Source organism: Trichoderma virens, assembly GCF_000170995.1.
Source record: "Trichoderma virens Gv29-8 chromosome Unknown TRIVIscaffold_87, whole genome shotgun sequence".
Classification (NCBI taxonomy): Eukaryota; Fungi; Ascomycota; class Sordariomycetes; order Hypocreales; family Hypocreaceae; genus Trichoderma; species Trichoderma virens.
The window spans coordinates 321,702-339,708 of NW_014013662.1; the positions used below are offsets into that span (position 1 = coordinate 321,702).

The 18,007-nt window shown below is 46.7% G+C and overlaps 7 protein-coding genes across 7 annotated transcripts; 5 read left to right on the forward strand and 2 right to left on the reverse strand.

Moving 5' to 3' along the window:
- Positions 1-536: 536 nt before the first annotated feature.
- TRIVIDRAFT_129753 (uncharacterized protein) lies at positions 537-1,171 on the reverse strand (the record flags this gene model as incomplete). The annotated part of the gene is made up of 2 exons (XM_014096654.2): positions 537-933; positions 1,011-1,171. Coding segments are annotated over 2 exons (558 nt in total), but the record flags the coding sequence as incomplete, so codon positions are not given.
- Positions 1,172-3,750: 2,579 nt separating this feature from the next.
- Positions 3,751-4,424, forward strand: TRIVIDRAFT_67153 (uncharacterized protein; the record flags this gene model as incomplete). The annotated part of the gene is made up of 2 exons (XM_014096655.1): positions 3,751-3,887; positions 3,953-4,424. The coding sequence occupies 2 exons, from the start codon at positions 3,751-3,753 to the stop codon at positions 4,422-4,424; spliced, it is 609 nt and encodes a 202-aa protein (XP_013952130.1).
- Positions 4,425-6,184: 1,760 nt separating this feature from the next.
- Positions 6,185-8,416, forward strand: TRIVIDRAFT_226056 (uncharacterized protein; the record flags this gene model as incomplete). Its single annotated transcript, XM_014096656.1, has 7 exons — positions 6,185-6,451; positions 6,516-6,534; positions 6,590-6,784; positions 6,843-7,138; positions 7,192-7,398; positions 7,485-7,987; positions 8,080-8,416. 7 exons carry the CDS (start codon positions 6,185-6,187, stop codon positions 8,414-8,416), a joined length of 1,824 nt encoding a protein of 607 aa, XP_013952131.1.
- Positions 8,417-10,702: 2,286 nt separating this feature from the next.
- On the forward strand, positions 10,703-11,647 carry TRIVIDRAFT_44611 (uncharacterized protein; the record flags this gene model as incomplete). Its single annotated transcript, XM_014096657.1, has 1 exon — positions 10,703-11,647. The coding sequence occupies one exon, from the start codon at positions 10,703-10,705 to the stop codon at positions 11,645-11,647; it is 945 nt and encodes a 314-aa protein (XP_013952132.1).
- Positions 11,648-12,276: 629 nt separating this feature from the next.
- Positions 12,277-13,634, forward strand: TRIVIDRAFT_67156 (uncharacterized protein; the record flags this gene model as incomplete). Its single annotated transcript, XM_014096658.1, has 4 exons — positions 12,277-12,421; positions 12,472-12,533; positions 12,583-12,795; positions 12,867-13,634. 4 exons carry the CDS (start codon positions 12,277-12,279, stop codon positions 13,632-13,634), a joined length of 1,188 nt encoding a protein of 395 aa, XP_013952133.1.
- A 354-nt stretch (positions 13,635-13,988) lies between these two features.
- On the reverse strand, positions 13,989-15,254 carry TRIVIDRAFT_45187 (uncharacterized protein; the record flags this gene model as incomplete). Its single annotated transcript, XM_014096659.1, has 3 exons — positions 13,989-14,026; positions 14,089-14,654; positions 14,719-15,254. The coding sequence occupies 3 exons, from the start codon at positions 15,252-15,254 to the stop codon at positions 13,989-13,991; spliced, it is 1,140 nt and encodes a 379-aa protein (XP_013952134.1).
- An 828-nt stretch (positions 15,255-16,082) lies between these two features.
- On the forward strand, positions 16,083-17,632 carry TRIVIDRAFT_67158 (uncharacterized protein; the record flags this gene model as incomplete). Its single annotated transcript, XM_014096660.1, has 4 exons — positions 16,083-16,239; positions 16,291-16,394; positions 16,444-16,515; positions 16,568-17,632. 4 exons carry the CDS (start codon positions 16,083-16,085, stop codon positions 17,630-17,632), a joined length of 1,398 nt encoding a protein of 465 aa, XP_013952135.1.
- Positions 17,633-18,007: the final 375 nt, after the last annotated feature.

Here is an 18,007-nt window from a genome sequence, read left to right on the forward strand (position 1 = left end):
AAAAAAAAAAAAAAAAAAAAAAAACTCTGGCCCCTTGAGGGTATAGACAAGCAATTCAAACCTAAACTCTCTTCGATAACCCGTTTTCGGCTTCGTAGAAGCCGTTGAATACAGCTCCGTAATGCTGGACTAATTTGGTCGCATTTCGGATACATCTGATTCCGTTAGCACATATCATCCGGTCGACAGGAACGTGACTTACTTTTCTCGATGGCTAGATTTTGGGCCATACAGAATAGAATAGTGCAAGTATGAGTGACTACGGCTGGTTAGTAAGATCCAGAGTTTACGTCGAAAAAAAAAAAAAAAAAAAAAAAAAACTAACATGTGATATAACTTGAGGCGACTGAGGAATTAGGCATAACTAGAGTGCACTGCATCGATGTCGGAATAACTACCGGTACCGGAGAGCATATTTTCGATGTAACTTCTATCAAATTTCATTTCAAATCTCCTTAACGCATAGTCATCCAGATGGTGTAAGTAAGTGAGAAAAGCCATGAATTATGCGGGCATCGCCTTGTGGGTATGTATGTCTACTCACATTCCTTGGGTGCCCAAAAGGCAGCGGCTTCAAATACAATAGCCTCCCCACTATCCTTCTTAAACCCGCATACTTCGTTGTACAGATTACCGTGAACTAAGACGGGGCGAATAGACTCGGAATTTGTCAGTGGGCTGAGAAGCCACGGTATCACGCTATCACAGAGGACGAAGCCGAGATCGCCCCAGATGGAGTCTTCGCCGTTGACCTTTCGATCATGAGCTATTAGTCGTTGCATGTCTTTTTGGAAAAACTCGACCCAAGTTTTGCACATAACACTGTCGTTTGTCGAGAGGCCTAAGTGGAATGAGGTGGGATATCCATATTTTCCTGAAGGGCTTTCCTTTTCGTGAAGATTTGCTAATGCCTTGGTTAAGGCCGTTTCATATCTGCCCCAAAATGGCTCTGGAAACCTATGAATATAATTAATAAGGAAATGGTCAAGAGGACTGATGGAGATACTTACAGCTCTTCAGATAGAAAGAAACGGTACTCGGGGAAGCTTTTGTAGGTGCCCCATGCATATGGTTTCGGCACGAAACCGGGTACTGTCGAGTGGAGCAAAGTGTTGCTCTCGAATTCACCGCGTACGATTGCACGTCCAGTGTCGCCCTTGGCAACCTTAAGGAAATATTTCTTTTCCGTTCCGTTCTCTATCACTCTAATCTGCCCAGTGAAGTGTTGGAAGGCAAGTTTAAGTTTATTTTCAGAGTCAGGCTTTGGATAATGAAAAATAGCGACCACCGTTGAGTTTTCAGGCAATTCTGTAAAGTTTGTTAGACGCATGTAAGCGAATGGGTTCATAGATTTATGAATCTGTGGAATGCCTTACCCGCTCTCACATTCTCGTCTACTTTTTCAAAGAGGTCGGGGCCCTGTAGTGGCGCGGAGCCATTGCCACAGTGTTGGGTATTAGACATTCTCAATAGTATGGAACGAAAAGATGTATTGATTTAAGAGAATGCGACCTCGATGCTCGAGGGAAGCCTAGAATAAATATATGCGTACGTGACACGCCCCGGTTTAAACAGCCTTTATTCTGAAAGCAAGATTCGCAGTCGCAGGCGTCAATAAGATTCCCATTGAAGCTTTGAAACGCTTGCAACAAAGAACTTCAACAAAGACTTCGAGTGGTCAAAGGGAATGGCAAATCTGATGTGCCCTGTGAATTACGCGGTGCTTTGACAAAGAAAATGTAGCCATTGAAAGGTGCCAAATCGAGCAGAGCTGAAGCCTTTGCCGCTTTAATTTTCCAAGCTGAGAATCAACGAGAGGCTATAACGAAAGTAGTTATAAAAGAAGAAAACTCACCGTGTATTATAACAACGAAACAAAGAGGGAGCATGCCAAAGCAAAATAGTGATATGCCTGCTGGTGATTGTTACCGGTGAGACTTAACAATTATCTAGGATTTCTCCCGTTTGCGCCTTATAAGACTATTTCCATTGGACACGGCTAGACGAATTCAGCCCCGGGCATCGGATTGGGTTATTTTGGATGGATGATGAGAGCCTAAAACAAAAGCCTCGATACGCGACATGTTTAAGTGATTAGCATTGAAGAAACAGTAGCAGTGGAGAATGTAGAAACCCACACGTAAATCAGAGTCATTCAATGTCCTTCTGTCAAGGCCAAAGCCTGTATTGAGGTCGTTCAATATAACATGGCCACTTAGGCATGATATGAGTGTAACTTATTAGACGAATAGATCTGTACTGTCTAGGCCTGTGTATCTACCCATGTGCTGTTGATATTGAATGAGAGATTCAAGAAGGAAACACCACATATGTACAATTCCTTACGCTGAGACATAGGGCTTTGTTTAATATAATATACATATTCTTGGACATATTTATTCAAGTTATTTTAAGAAGTGATGGACATCATGTTAATTGAGTCTCGTAGTCCAAATCATTTTACCTTATCATGCATATTAGTTAGGCAACGGAATTAGGCATCTACCAGTCTCTCGTCCAGCATCAAAAGAAGGTATTTGTTGACTTTGTTGGAAGCCTGAGCTGTGATCCTCGAACACAGACTTGATTGTAAGTGAGTGGTTGTAACGTGATACTCCAATGAATAGAGACCCGCTTGCTATCCAAGGGGTGAAGAGAGACGAGTATTCTCGTCTTCTCCCAGGTCTGCAAATTAAAATCGCTGAATCGTTAATTTATCTGTTCAAAACCATTCGCAATGAGAGATTGCAAATAGAAAGAAATGTCAACAAATGTTAGGCGCCGGGCAATATACCCTTGGTTTCACAGACTAGGGCACTGCCCTGTACAATGTTTCACGGAAATACATGTAGTTGTTTCCCATAGGTATACAATGGCCTGAGTAAGGATGTGCTGGCAATGCATGACGTTACCTTTGAGGGTGACACGGATGCTATATGAGAGCGCTACAAAGAGCACAGGGCGGTGAAAATATGTTGGAATGTAGGCCAATTTCCGCCTTTGTTACAATACATCCTACAATACTACTAGGCTTATACAGGCCTAGTTATAAAGCTTATAAAGCAGCGTATTTTCTATATTATTATATAGGTAGCTATTAGTAGCAGCCGTTGCAATATTTTCCTTTATACCAATATAAGGCTCTATATAACCTTAATTATATACTCTATTTAATCAATTTAAGTATTTTAACAGCTATAAAGATTTGCAAGATCTAGAGTCAGGGTTTATGAGTAAATAAAATTAAGAAAAGCCGATTTAGACACTATATTCCGCTCGTATTCATCTAACTCACTCTTTCTCTAACTCTAGATATCGAAAGGGTTAGCACCAATAACTCAATACCAAAGCAGACTTTACTTACGACCTAAGTTACCAGGGCAGCCTACATGTACTTTAACTAAAACTCAGTTTCCGCTAGGTCGCGACTCCCTAACCGCCGCCACAACTGTTATATTTATCCCATTGGTTATCCATATGCCACAGCCCCTCCTCTGTGTTGTGGTATGATGGCATTCGTCTTTGCATGCTTGTCTACGGTACGTATGTCCGACTTCATTTCGGAAATAACTGACTTGATTTGTTCCCCGCTATTGGTAGGTGTCCCGAGAATTGACTGGGCCGAGCATTTCCAGTTAGGTTGAATGACACCAGCATAAATCGGTCCGCAACTCATTTAATTGGCAAATCTGGATTTTTTTTTTCTCAAGCAGAATCATTCAGCGAACGTCTTTAATCACTTTGACTATAATGGCTGCAGTTGATCCAGAATCGCACATCAAGTCGCTCCTTGTGCGCGAGCGCTATTATCGAGACTCCTGCCAATGGGAAAAGCTCCGAGCGGCGTACCACCCTGATGCTAGTCGAACTCGCATTGACATTAGCTGGTATGAGAACACCGCTGCCATTCACTAAACAATGAAATTGCTACTGATGAGTAAGGGCATGATAGGTTTCAAGGTGACATTGATGGCTTTGTCAATGGCTCCAAACAGATGTCGAAGGGTGGAACTAACGCGATACACACCATTTGCCCTATTGAGGTTCATCTGAACGGCAACAAGGCCCTGTCTGAATCGACAGGGTCTATCTCCATACGCTTCAATCATGACGGACATCAGTATGACTGTGTCTCCCATACTCGCTTCGTTTCCCGCCTAGAAAAGATTGGCTCCGAATGGAAGCTACTGACGCTCGAAGCGATCTACGACCGCGATTATATCAGGCCTGTGCTACCAATGCTGGCCACGACGCTGCCTCTCTCTTTGCCCACTTGGGGGAGGGAGAGCTACAAGTGCATTGCCTGGGTCCTGTCCCAGAAAGGCTTCACCATTCAGCAGAATCTTCCTGGGTTGGACCAACCCTCGAGTTGTGAGGAGTTCATGAATAAGTCCTTCGCATGGCTTGGCGAGGTTGCTCAATAGTATCTTGATTATTGCTGCAAAGTGCCAACACCGCCGTATTGGAGTTTTTTATTTTTGTATTTCATGATTGATGAGACTTGCCAAAGACGTCAAGTCGAGCTTCTGGCTGATTTCCAGATTCTTTCTGGAGATGAATTGTCAATCCGCAGATGCGTTTCTCTGACAACTTGTCATTAATGCTTGCTTGAAGCCATGCTTCGTTTCATCTTTGCCTTCATTCGACTTTGCGTTCTACTCCAAGTAGAGGAGCCCTGACGCCCAGGTTCAAAACCTACCCTCAGCAAGATCTAGCTCGAAGACTTGCATTGATGCCTGTAGATGGCAAGTTTTACAGAAGCATAATGGTATATGCTGTTTTGACGGTTGGGTGGGGGGTTGATTTGCTTATCCCTTTTTACATACATTACTCACAGGGAGGTCAGTTTGCTAGCTTCTGTTGGTTGGCAAAAGAGATAGTCTAAGTACTTTCGGGGTCATCGGCTTGCATGCTGCATGTTACCTTGACGCAGTGCCCCACAATGTGACGAATTGACCGATCTACAAGCAACCTTTCCACATTGGTTCGGGCCGAGGTGCGCATACTACAAGTGCTCATGTCATTCATCTGAATGACTCCTGAGCAGAAAATACCAGTACACCAACGTATCAACAGTACTTGCAAGTGGCTTTTGCTTCAGTAAAAACTGGGGTTTGCTTCGTGAAACATGGCATAAAGCTCTAACACCCAGTGCTTCGTTAGTAGCGAATGTTTATCAGACATGGGCATTATAAGCGACCCTACCGAAGGAAAAATGTGTGCTAAGGGTCGCACCTGTTCAATTTCATGCTACAAGTGTCCCCAGCTGCTGATACCAAGGAAAGCCAAAATCAAGATCTGAAAGTAGCCCGTGGACAAGTCGTTGGTAATTTTGTCGTAGACCAGTCGCAGCGCGTGGCTGCCTGTATGAGCAGCCGCTGCGCCATCATAACTCTGTAAACCTTGGGCACTCATCACCCTGATAACAATAGCATTTGAATTCAAGAATCATCCAAGTTTATACAAGGAATGCCATATAGAAATACGGGCTAGTTCTAGTTCATTGTGTATGGCTCACTATCTATCATCAAACCCATCGGTGAACGATCTAACCCCCGCAAATATCGTGGGTCCACGGCTGCAAAGAGAGATGAAGATGAATTTGCGGGGTAAGACACACCAACGCGCCACGGACAGCCAGAGTACCGCGTTTCGCTGCGTAACTATAACTTACCCTGCCATAGACTAACAAGAAAAGAATCCTCTTGCTCTCACAACATCGACTCCTACTCTCATCATGATCCGCAGTCCGAGCAATGTTACGACCAGCCTCGTTCCGTCGCATCGAGCTACGATCAGATCATCAAGTGCCTGCGAATACTGCCGTTCCAAGAAGATAAAATGTAAGGTGTCTAGTTAACCCATCGACCAACTGGATCCAGCTACATGTACTCACGTCCGCTTTTTAGGCAATGGGTCTTCACCCTGTGGGAACTGTTTTGTACGTCGTTTCGTCGCTCCGTAGGAAACTTTCTGGCCGCCGTCTGAGACCAGCTTTAACATTGAAGCATAGGACCGGGGCAAAGAATGTACATATCCACCCCACCGCCGTAGAAGGGGCAAGCATCGCAACGAAGCAGTCAACCATTGCAGCCCTTTGAATCATCATACTACTCTCAACGGCCAGATATGGGTTGAGGAGCGATGTAGCGATGCAAACAGAGTGCAATACCTGGGCCAACCAATGGGAAATGCATCTGATACGCCTGCTGAGTCCATTCTTGAAACAAATTTACCGCGACCCGCTACATTAGGTTTGTCCCCGAAGGAACCTGTCGTAGAACAATCAGCACAAACGAGCATTACTACAGCTTCACAATCATCACTTTCTGAATATGAGCTACATTCAGGGAGTGTTCAACACGGCGTCTCAAAATTTAGTAATGTGGGAGCTCTAACTCCAGACGAGTCCGAATTCGATAGCGAAGAATCGACGATAGACCTAAAGGACGTACGTTGTGGGCATAAGACTCAAATCAAGTTCGACCTGGAACTCTTTGCTGACGTTACCATAGATAAACTGGGAACATCATGGTTCGCTACCTTGTGTCACACTTGAACCTTGTAACCATGATTTTAACTATGCTAGGGCCGGGTTCTTGGCTTTCCATCTGTTCCAAACCAGGAATAAGGTGGGTCTCAGATAAAGTTGGCAGCATTGAATTCCGTGAGGTTGCGCAAGGGTTAGTGGCGGACTGGACCAAGCACTTGACGCTGTCCCAATATCCCACAACGCAGCATGGCCCAGACCTGGACTTTGAGACCGCCTGGCGGTATTCCACATGTGGGTGAAACCCATTTACCTGCGACGTTCATTTGTGAGCTGGCTGACCAAGGACAAGCTTACTTCGATTCCACGCAGGATGCTGCTTTCGGCGTAGTGGATCGTGCCGATTTTGAGGACCATCTTCAGCGTCATTTCCAAAGCGCCGGCACGGATTATGGAGACGCTGCGTCGTACGCCTTGCGGAATGCCGTGTATGCAGTTGGTTGCCGTGCCATGCCAGCCTACACGTGTTCAGACCCCTCACAAAATCAAGATGAGTCCCTGCAACTGTTCTTCAATGCCCTCTCTGAATTACCCAACCTGCTGTTTATGCCGAGTGGTTTGAGAGCAGTGCAGGCGTTGGCCGTCATGGTAAATCCCTTTGTTAGCGTTGCATATGACTCTATTGCTGATTAAGAGGACAGACATCGTATGCAGAACTTCTGGGAAGTCCTTCGGTCGAGTATATGCTTTGCGGTGCCGCTGCTCGGCTTGCACAGTCCAAAGGCCTTCACCGGCAACCTGCAACCGCATGGTGCCTGCCGGAACGCGAAAAATTCCATCGCGAATGTATCTTTTGGACTATTTACTGCTACGATAAGGGATTGGCATTGCGGTGTGGCCGCCCATCTGTAAGTGCGAGGTGTTTTGTCCTATTGGCTTCATATGCGCTTCACATTGCCATGTCTTGTGAACGCAGAACTGATAACATTTACAGATGCTCGAGAATGATGAGATTAGCTGCCAAATACCAACTAGGACTCCCAGTGGCAGCGCGGTAGATTTAGATGTACTTGTTGCTTCCATAAGGCACGCGCAAATCTGTGCAGACATTTTCAAAAGTCTCTACTCTCCCAAATCTCTCAATAAACCCCCCGACGACCTTTTGCAGCAGATAAGAGGGATTGATCAAAAGCTTGAGGAGTGGCGCAGCTCACTTCCCGATCGCCTAGCGAGGCCGCAAAAAAAGTCCCCCTCGTACAGAGAAGAGCCGGACATGAATCAGGCCCACGCAATTCGCCTGCTCCGAGCCTACAACGGGAGCATCATTGCGTTGTATGCTAGTTTTCACTATCCATGGATCAGGTCGCGGCTTAGGAAACAACGCGAGGGCCCTTCTCCTGATTCAATTTCGGCGATATCGGCTCGAGTGGCCGAGGCTGCACGGAGCATTCTCACAACACTTACGGAGTGTAGGCCCGTGTGTATCTCTACAGGACCGTATGCATACTGATATTTCTCTTGTCATGCTTTGCAGAGAATCAAACGCGTGATTTTAGATGCAACAGATTGCTGATTATTATTAAACACAGAACTGCCTTTTACTTCCCAATGCTTGCGATCATCAACCTTTTTATATACATCCTGGAGTATCCTACAACGAAGACGGCACAGTCTGATATTGCATTGCTTGACATTGGGGTTGGTCACTTCGGACAAATCTATCATCTAACTTCTGGGCGTATGTCGTTTCAATTTTCTCGCCAAGTCGCTGTGCTCGCATGCAAGGCTGTGGAACGAGCTGCATCTAGGGCTGCAAACAACGCGACGCCAGAAACATCCATGAACAACTCCAAGGACGCTCTTGACGATCCGAATGACACGGTTGTGAGTATGATATTCCCCAATTTTGATTGTGGCGGTGCCTAATCTGTTGCTCCTTCAAGGTGCCGTTGCATGATGCCCTCATTAGCCCTGGCCAGTGGAGTGCTTTATCAGCAGACCTTTTCAACGATTTTTCAATGGAAGGAGAGATGATCATGCTTTAAGTACCTTGAATGCAGTTGTTTGAACCTCTGTAACATATTGCTCGAGGCTGAGCCTAGTGACTTCAGAAGTCAAGCCCCAAGCGAGCCCGTGGCCAAATTCGCTCAGCCCGGTTGGATTGGCTAAGCTGTTTTGTGTCATGGGCCGGGGGGATTGGAGTCTTGAGGCACTGATGGAAACGGATTAAGTTAATTTGAGCACAACCGGTGGTGCTGCCTGTGGATCCTGCATTGCAACACAAACCAAGGCTCGAAACCTGTCGGCGTGTTTTCCGGTGCAGTACCTCTGATGTGTTTCGTCATTGACCTTTTTTTGCTGTTTCTACAGCAGTCGCAGGATCAGAGATGCCTTCAATGCCTGGCATCGTCAAGGAAACAATTGTTAGAGCAACCCCAGCCTTGTCCATTGCCTCTACACGGAGTTCGAGATTTTAAGAGTCGATTCTTGACATCTGCAACATAGTCCATATTGACATATGGGTGCTCGGCGCCACCTTTGGTTTCGGGTAAGGTGTTTGTTGGATTGAACACAGATGTGGTGATCGCCTCTTCGAGGGCAATCTTCCGTAGCTGCCTCCATCTGTTAGCAGAGAATGTCGGGCGACTGGTTCCGGACGCGAATATTTCTCCAGACATTTTAATTGAGCAAAGGAGGGATTGGAGCTGGCAGCACTCTTTTTTTTTTTCGGGCCGACCGCTAGTACATAGTAATGAGAGAATGGTTTTTAAACAAGAGTTGCTTTGGGATCGAGGCTTGAAGATATATCGTCGTCATAGCCCAAGGTTCAACTACTTAAAGTTCTACGTGCAGTATCTAGAAGCGATCGGGCCGAGCCCATTACTTCGATCGTGGTTATACACCCTCGGTACCTCGGGGTGCCGCTGCTGTACGCCCGAACCCCATTACCACTTCGCGTCCGAAACATTTGGTGGTTTGAGTATATGCTCAGTTCTTTCGGATCTAGCCCGGTGGCTTTCTTCTAGTAGTTGAAGAAGTATCAATAGATCAACTGCAACCCATTCATAATTTTCTTACGAAGATCGCAAGCTAGTGCCCCTTAAGCCATGCGTGGCCTTGAATGTATGAATGACTGGCTGCTAACCGCGTGATGAAGGCCATGTGACAGTTTTTTGGAAACTTCTTTACTAACCATTTCCTACATTCACAGTCTGACCATGACGGACCCAAGCGGGGAACGGGAAAACAGGGAATAGAAGGATTTTGAACACAAACGCTAAAATTATGCTCATACAACGTTGATGACCAGTTGGTGGGAAGGGTGCTCATGTTACGGTATTGTATGCATGTATTCATTTTGCGGTCCCTGCCCCCCTGCCCCCCTGCCCCCCGCCTGGGACCGTATGAAGGAAACATTGGGGTTCGGGCCGACCTAATCAGGAAATCAATCTTCAGTTCAGGATCCACTAATTCGGGTCTACATATGCAAGGAGGCAACTATCACTCGTGGCCTTACACTTGGTGAAACATAACATCACTTTGACACGTGTGTCGGCGAACTTGAGTCAAGTTCAAAGAAACCCTACTAGGATTACAACTTCTGTTACGGCATTATTGTTGTTATAACTGTATTTCCCGTTCATTGACAGCAGGCCATATAAGCCCCCCTTCCTTAGTGAGGATGTCTCTGGTATTATAGGGTACATGTAGCTTGATTACGTGACACGATGGTGCCACAACTGGCATAATGATAGCACTTATATGAAGGCGTTGATCGTCCTGTTGCAAAAATATACCCACCTTACACCAACTGACATTGAACGTCGCAAATGCTTGTTTTAATCTCTATGCCACTTAGTCTCAATGTCACCCTGCTTCATACACAGACATACCCCTATCAGTTGCCCTGTAGCTGCGGTTTAATATAGTACTTTATCTGAGCAGGCATAGTTCAGTCAATTCGGATGCTTCTCCCAGCAAATAACGGCATGCACGTTGCTCGGCCCGAACCAACGATGAAGGTGCTCCACAGATCCGCCGATGCGTCACGCGGTGAGGAATCTTATTGATGGGTGAACTTGTATAAAAATGCTAGATTTCGATTGAGAGCACAGAAAGGATAGGTGAATCTGATGCAAGCAATTCGTCATTGGCATCAGTCAGCTATCTTTTTATATTCTCCCCTCCGTACCTACTCATTGCCAATCAATTATGCAGGTCTTCGAGCTAGATCTTGCCGATGGAGGCAAAATCTCGGGACGTTTCTCTTTTCCCGAAGTTACAAACCCGTCAGGACACACTCCGCTTATGGTTTGTATGCATGGTGGTAGCTACGATTCTGGATACTTCGATGTTGGTGCTCGGTATTCTATATTAAATTTCTCTAAAACAATCGGAATCCCAGTCATTTCACTTGACAGGCCTGGCTACGGAGGGAGCAAGGTTGTGCCTGTAGTTGGTGATGATGATGCGACTTACGCTGAGGCGCAAGGACGCTACGTTAATGATGTTATCCTGCCATCTTTGTGGGATAGCTTCGCTAAACGAGCAGGCGCAACAGCTATTGTATTGATGGCACACTCCATCGGTGGCATGATGGCGACGATTGCGGCGGGTTCTTATTCCGGAGACGACCAATACCCGCTTGCCGGATTGATTGTTTCGGGTATTGGGTCGGAATTGGTAGAAGAGCCCCGAGCGGCCATGATTCAGCTACTGGCGAATGAGGAGAGTTTCGTCAATTTCGATGCTCAGTCAAAAGATGCTATTATGCTGCAGTGGCCTTCCAAGAATTTAGTCGAGGCAGAAATATGCCAATACACCGCAGAGCTCAACAAACCAGTTCCGCGCGAAGAACTCTATGATATCAATACAACGTGGCTGAAACGATGGGAGAAACACGCAGGCACAGTGACTGTGCCTGTAATGCATGGTTTGGGCGAGTATGATGGCCTTTGGATCAGTACGAAGGAGGCAACAGCAGACTATAAAAAGGCCTTCCCAAGGAGTCCGTCAGTGCAGAGTGATATCATCTCTATGGCGCCACACTGCATCGAATTGAGCTTTCAGAGCAAGGCTTGGTATCTGAAGTGTTGCGGATTTGCTTTTGAATGTGTCGTTTCGTATGGACTGAGGAATGGAACTCCACCGAGTTAGGAAGGGCAGTTGTTTTCTCAGAGCATGAAACCATGCGCGGACTTGGCTTGAATGGTTATGGGAAATTTATGCTAGGCAACATGTAGTCCGAACCTGGAAAAGTATCTCAAGGCACAATAACGTGCAATCTTAAAATGTAGGGTATTTTGAAGAGTAGCACCTGTGCTCACCAAAGAGGACAATGAAATACGGATATAGAACTTACATGGCTTAGTTCTATTGTATAGTGGTTCCTTAAGCTGGGGGGTTTCCCGAATGCGGCAACACTGTGAATATCTGACGCCGCGATTTGGCGGTTTCCTACGGCTTTAACCTGGGCGGCCAGTCTGAGCACAAGTGCTATATATATAACGGACCTTATCCCCAAGTTGGAAGACGAGTCTCCTTGTAGTTTCAACAATATTGAGAGCAGAAAATAACATCATGATGCATCGACTGTGCAAATGGCGGATGCCGGCCCTGTCAATGAGACAAGCATGCCATCTTTCATCATCTATCGGACGCCGGAACAAATATGCATCCTATTCCACCCTGTAATATACCTCTCTCTCTCGCCACTGTGAATGCTTTCTGATAACAAAAACAGGTCTTGTTTTCCCGGTGCACCCAAGAGTCCATTGACTACCAAGATGGAATGGATAGAACCGTCTACATTGCCACCAATTCAGACATTCAGCATCATGGATGCGGTTAGTTCTGTGCAAGACCAGTCACAGATTGGTTCAGAAGTGACCCCCGACAAAGTCCTGAGTTGGTACAAGAACATGTTGACAGGTGTGTGAAAGTTAAACAATGATACAAGTAAGAATTCTAATTTTTGATAGTGAACATTATGGATAGCATCATGTTTGATGCCCAACGACACGGTCGTGTGAGCTTCTATATGGTATGAAGATCTCCCCCAAAAGGTTTGACTCTGTCTAACAAGCCACCAGGTGTCCCACGGTGAAGAGGCCGTGATGGTAGGGTCAGCCGCAGCTTTGGCGCCCGAAGACGTCATCACATGTCAATATCGAGAGCACGGCGTGTTTCTTCAGCGCGGATTTGAACTGAAAGACTTTATGAGCCAGCTCACGGCAAATAAGAATGACCCTGGCAAAGGTCGTAACATGCCTGTGCACTACAGCGGCAAGTCTAAAGTAAACATTGTGCGTACTGTCTGATACATCCCTGATCGAGCTCGCACGAGCTCGGCACGAGCGAAACTAACTCTCGAAAGCACGCGGTGGCATCAACCCTCGGAACGCAAATCCCCCATGCTACTGGAGCAGCCTACGCCTTGAAGATGCAAGACCTTGAGGACGGTGCACCTCGCAGAGTGGCTGCGGCCTACTTTGGTGAAGGAGCTGCAAGCGAAGGCGATTTCCATGGAGCTTTGAGCGTTGCGGCCACACGAAATTGCCCGGTCATCTTCATTTGCCGTAATAATGGGTTCGCAATTTCTACTCCAGCTGCTCAGCAATATCGCGGGGACGGCATCGCTAGTCGAGGAGCTGGCTATGGAATTGAGACTCTTCGTGTCGACGGAACCGATATTTTCGCAGTGTACGAAGCTACAAAAGAAGCTAGACGCCGTGCACTCGAAGGCAATTGTAGACCAATCCTTCTCGAGCTTATGAGCTATCGCATCTCTCACCACAGTACTAGTGATGATAGCGCGGCATATCGCAAAGGTGAAGAAGTCGCTCTTTGGAAGTCTGAAAAACGCAACCCAGTCGCTCGATTAAGGCGGTGGCTTGAGCGTGAAGGCCTTTGGGATGAAGACAAGGATAAAGCAGCCAAAGATGAGATTCGCGCTGATATTATCCGCAATCTGACCAGCGCAGAGAAGGAAAAGAAACCTGCTCTACACGCCATCTTCTCAGATGTGTACGCGAAACTGACTGAGGAGGTTGAGGAGCAGAGAGCAGAACTCAGGAGGCTCATGGAAAAGTATCCGCAGGAGTACGACTGTGATCAGCATGAAGGCGGTATACAAGGTCTATGACAATTGACACCAGAAAGAGAGGTGGGTGAGACAAGCATATCAAGGATGAAGGTTGAGAATCAGGCTCCATACTACATATAGAGGCTACTCTTGCCTTCCTAAATTAGCGAAATGGATACCTATTCTCGCAAACTTACCGCTTTTCCTTATGGTTTGCATTAGATCCTGTCAGGATGCCCTAGGTGTCGCAGTACTCGCCATGGTTTTTGCCTTGCAGAACGATCGCCTTTTACCATGATATCAAAGGAATGTAAGTATCAATATGTATATAATATTTTCTATCGACGATGAATTACAAAGTGACATCGAAACCCTGCATATAGGATTTGAGGTATAGAGTAAGCCCCGCGCTGTTTAGTAGTCTACCATCTCAAAAATGCCGTCGTATATCCCTACACCATGTTAGCTTTCTGCATATATATAAAAAAAAAATCGATTTTCTTCATCGACTTACTTGCCACATCTGGAAGGATGTACTTTTCATAGGCCAATCCGGTGTGAGTGGTCCATCCCGCTATTCTGCGCACCGGGGCCTGCAGTTGCATGAAGATCTTCTCTTGGATTGTTGCCGCAATCTCGGCTCCAACCCCGAAGTTGACCATGCTTTCGTGAACGACCATGGCGCGTCCAGTCTTGGCCACGCTCTGCAGCACTGTCTCCCTATCCCACGGATAAATGGATCTCAGATCAATGAGTTCCACGCTTAGGTCTGGCCTGTTCTTCTTGGCGGCCTCGATCGCCGCCGCGCAAGTGTACATTGGTCGGCCATATGAAATAATGGTAAGATCAGAGCCAGGCGTGATAACCTCAGCTTTACCCAACGGCAGAGTGTAGTATTCGTCAGGAACCTCTTCAACCGCCGCACGATAGAGGATCTTGGGTTCCATAAAAATAACTGGATCTTCGGATTCGAGTATGGCGGACAAGAGTAGTCCCTTTGCTTGCGAAGGAGATCTTGGCATCACCACACGAAATCCAGGGACGTGGCAGAATAGAGCTTCTGGAGATTGCGAATGGTACCTGCACAGGTTAGATATGGATCAAGAAGCTTGGCTTCGGTCGGGTTGCAAGTTATCCAACTTACAAGGCCCCATGTCCTACTCCGCCACATGGCATGCGAATCACGAGACCACCAAGATTGGTCCCGGTTGCTCCCTCTCGGTAGCGAAACTTCGAAGCCTCGTTCACAATTTGATCGAAGGCCGGGAAAACGTAATCCGCGAACTGAATCTCTACCACAGGCCGCATACCCTCGGCCGCCGCACCTATGGCAGCTCCAACAATTCCCTGCTCCGTTAGGGGAGTATTGAAGACTCGCTCGTCACCAAATTCCTCCTGAAGCCCAGTAGTGCACCGAAAGACACCTCCAAAACCAACATCTTCCCCGAAACACAGAACCCGAGGGTTTGACCGCAAGGCTGTCTGCAATGCGGAATTGACAGACTGGAACAGGTTCATGCGCTTCGTAGTTCCGACTTTGGAAAACTCAGGTAGGGAGGTCAGAGTGTCCGGCTTCTTGTGCAACAATGGTGTGGTCCCGAAATTGATTGGCACATTGAGCTGCCGAGCTGCAGCAGCAGTAGAAGCATAGCGTTTGTATTGTCTTGTTGCCAGGCGCATTGCGTGTTCGAAGCTGGCTAGAGACGACGCGTAGAAGTGGCTGTCCAGATATCACAAGATTGGGAGATATTCGAGCGTCTATAACCTACAATGCTATTTGCCACAAAAGCTCATGCATAAGGGTTATTCAATGTAAGGTTGGAAAACAATTTCTACATCAGCAGTCCTAAAACGGGAGCTGGCATTAATAGTGGCACTATGTACTTAAGAGCCAAGAGCCAACGGCTTAACCCGATCACACGATTATCAGTGATCTGAAAATTCATGGCCGTGGCATGCCGGAGAGTGCATCAGGGTCGCCACGCCAATTGTCAAATCCTTATTACTGGTTGCAACCCTTTATTGATACTGTGCGTGAGCAGGAGCAAGAACGCTAAGTGTTGCATGAATATTAGTGACTTAAGCTGCAAGCTCTCGGATATAGCTGTTCTCCTCCAACATCCGACCCCTTTAGGTCGTAGTCCCCTTTATTTCGGGGCCGGAGAGAGAGATAGCGCAGGTGAAATACCGAATTCAACTGCCTCGATATCCTAAATGATGCTTCAAGTTAACGGGCCTCGAGATCGGCTGCCGATAATAACCGTCACTCAGATGGTGCGAGTTTGTCCGGATTAATCTTAATATTCTATTCAAGGGTTGTCTTTAAGGCAATGGTAATATCATATCCCCTTGGAAGACTTCTAATTGCATATCATCCGCATAGTTCCGACCTGCTCCAAATGCTCACAGCTCGCCGACATAGCTTAAGACAAGTAGCGCCACACATTTCCTGAATTCGGCTTCTTTCAAATCACATAATTTTGTCCGAATATTGAATCTTAATCAAAGATGTGGAAATTAGCCATTGCAAAGTCTATAACGCAGCAGATTGGCGCCATCAGATGCAGGACGCAACATTACAAATGCCTCTCCAAGTTGCAAGGATTTCACACCACACATTTTCGTCCTGCTGTTGTGCCGTATCTTCTCGCCGATATCGGGGAAGGTGAGTACATACAGACTGTTTGTGGGTCGACCTGTTGCTGAGTCGTTCTAGGTATTACGGAATGTCAGATCATGAGCTGGGCGGTAAAGCCTGGTGACCATGTGAATCAATTCGATGCGATCTGCGAAGTTCAATCTGACAAAGCTTCCGTCGAGGTGCGGTCACCGTAGACCATAAATATTTCGTTATTTAATTCTTTATTAGATTACTTCCCGATACGAGGGCATAATAAAACAGCTTCACTACAACGTTGACGATTTGGCAGCCGTCGGTTCAGTATGCACCCCATTTACTTACAAAGAATTGAGTCTACGCTAAAAGTGAGAAGCCTCTTGTAGATATCGAGATTGAAGATGAGATTTCGCCCTTGAGAGCTGATGAAGAAGCCCTTGGAACACTCCAAGGTACCGAAAATGTCTCGATTGATGGAGCTGTAGAGAAGCTGGTCGATACTATCAAGGTCTCGGCACCTACCACCGCCAACACCCATTTTGCCACACCCGCTGTCAGACGACTTCTCAAGGAAAGCAACATTGAAATTTCACAAGTCCAAGGAACAGGTAAGGATGGGCGTGTCTTGAAAGAAGACGTCCATCGGCACATCATGCAACTCTCAAATCAGCCTGAGCAACAGAGTGACCCAAAACTAGGTGACGAGACTGTTGCCTTAAGTCCCGTCCAAACCAAGATGTTTCAGTCAATGACTGGCTCACTTTCTATCCCTCACTTTCTATACACTCACAGAGTAAACTTCTCGCCTTTAACTCTCCTAAGGAAACGCGCGGTTGATCAGAAGATGTTGGGAAGCTTGGAAACGACGCACCCTGAAAAACTTACTGCCTTACCTATCATCTTGAAGGCCGTCTCCGAAGCTCTCAAAAGATATCCGATCATGAATTCAAATCTCGCTATTGAGAACATTTCTTCTCGTCCGTCCCTCGTCCTAAAGTCCGCTCACAACATTGGCGTTGGCATGGATACACCATCCGGTTTGCTCGTCCCGGTCGTCCGCAACGTGCAGAATCATTCAGTCTTATCTCTTAGTAAGGAGCTTGCTCGTCTGTCGACACTTGCCAAGGAAGGCAAGCTCAGCCCAAAGGACCTGTCTGGGGCAACCATTGTCGTTAGCAATATTGGGAGCATTGGTGGAGAGGTTGTCGCGCCTGTCATTCTTCCTCCTGCGGTAGCGATTCTTGGCATTGGAAGGTCCCGTCAGGTGCCAGTATTTCAGACCAATAAGGACGGAACAGAGACTATCACGAAACAAGAAGAGGCGATCCTGAGCTGGAGTGCTGATCACCGTGTTCTGGACGGGGCAACCGTAGCAAGATGTGCACAGATGGTTGGGTCCCTGCTAGAGAACCCCGAATTGATGAGCTTGATATGTCATTAGACTCTTAATTGACTTTGGTTTTGCATCGATTGATCTACGGAATGCTCTTTGCATTCACCCCTGATGATGATTACCATACAAACTTGGATGCCGTGCAGCTGCTTCCCAAAGACTCAATTCTCGCTCGCCACTATCCAAAACCATATCACCGGCCTCTTTCAGCACATGCAGCATCTCGAAACATCGTTGAGTTGATCTTTCGGAATGGTCACTACAGACTTGACTAGCGGATCAGCATATAACATCTCGTCTAGCTTCACCCCGGGCGCAATCTGAGCCATGCGTCAACAGCCCAGGATTTGGCCCTAATGGTCGGAGAAATACAAAAGATTTGTATCTGTTAACATATACAACTAACGCATGGGATGTGGTTAA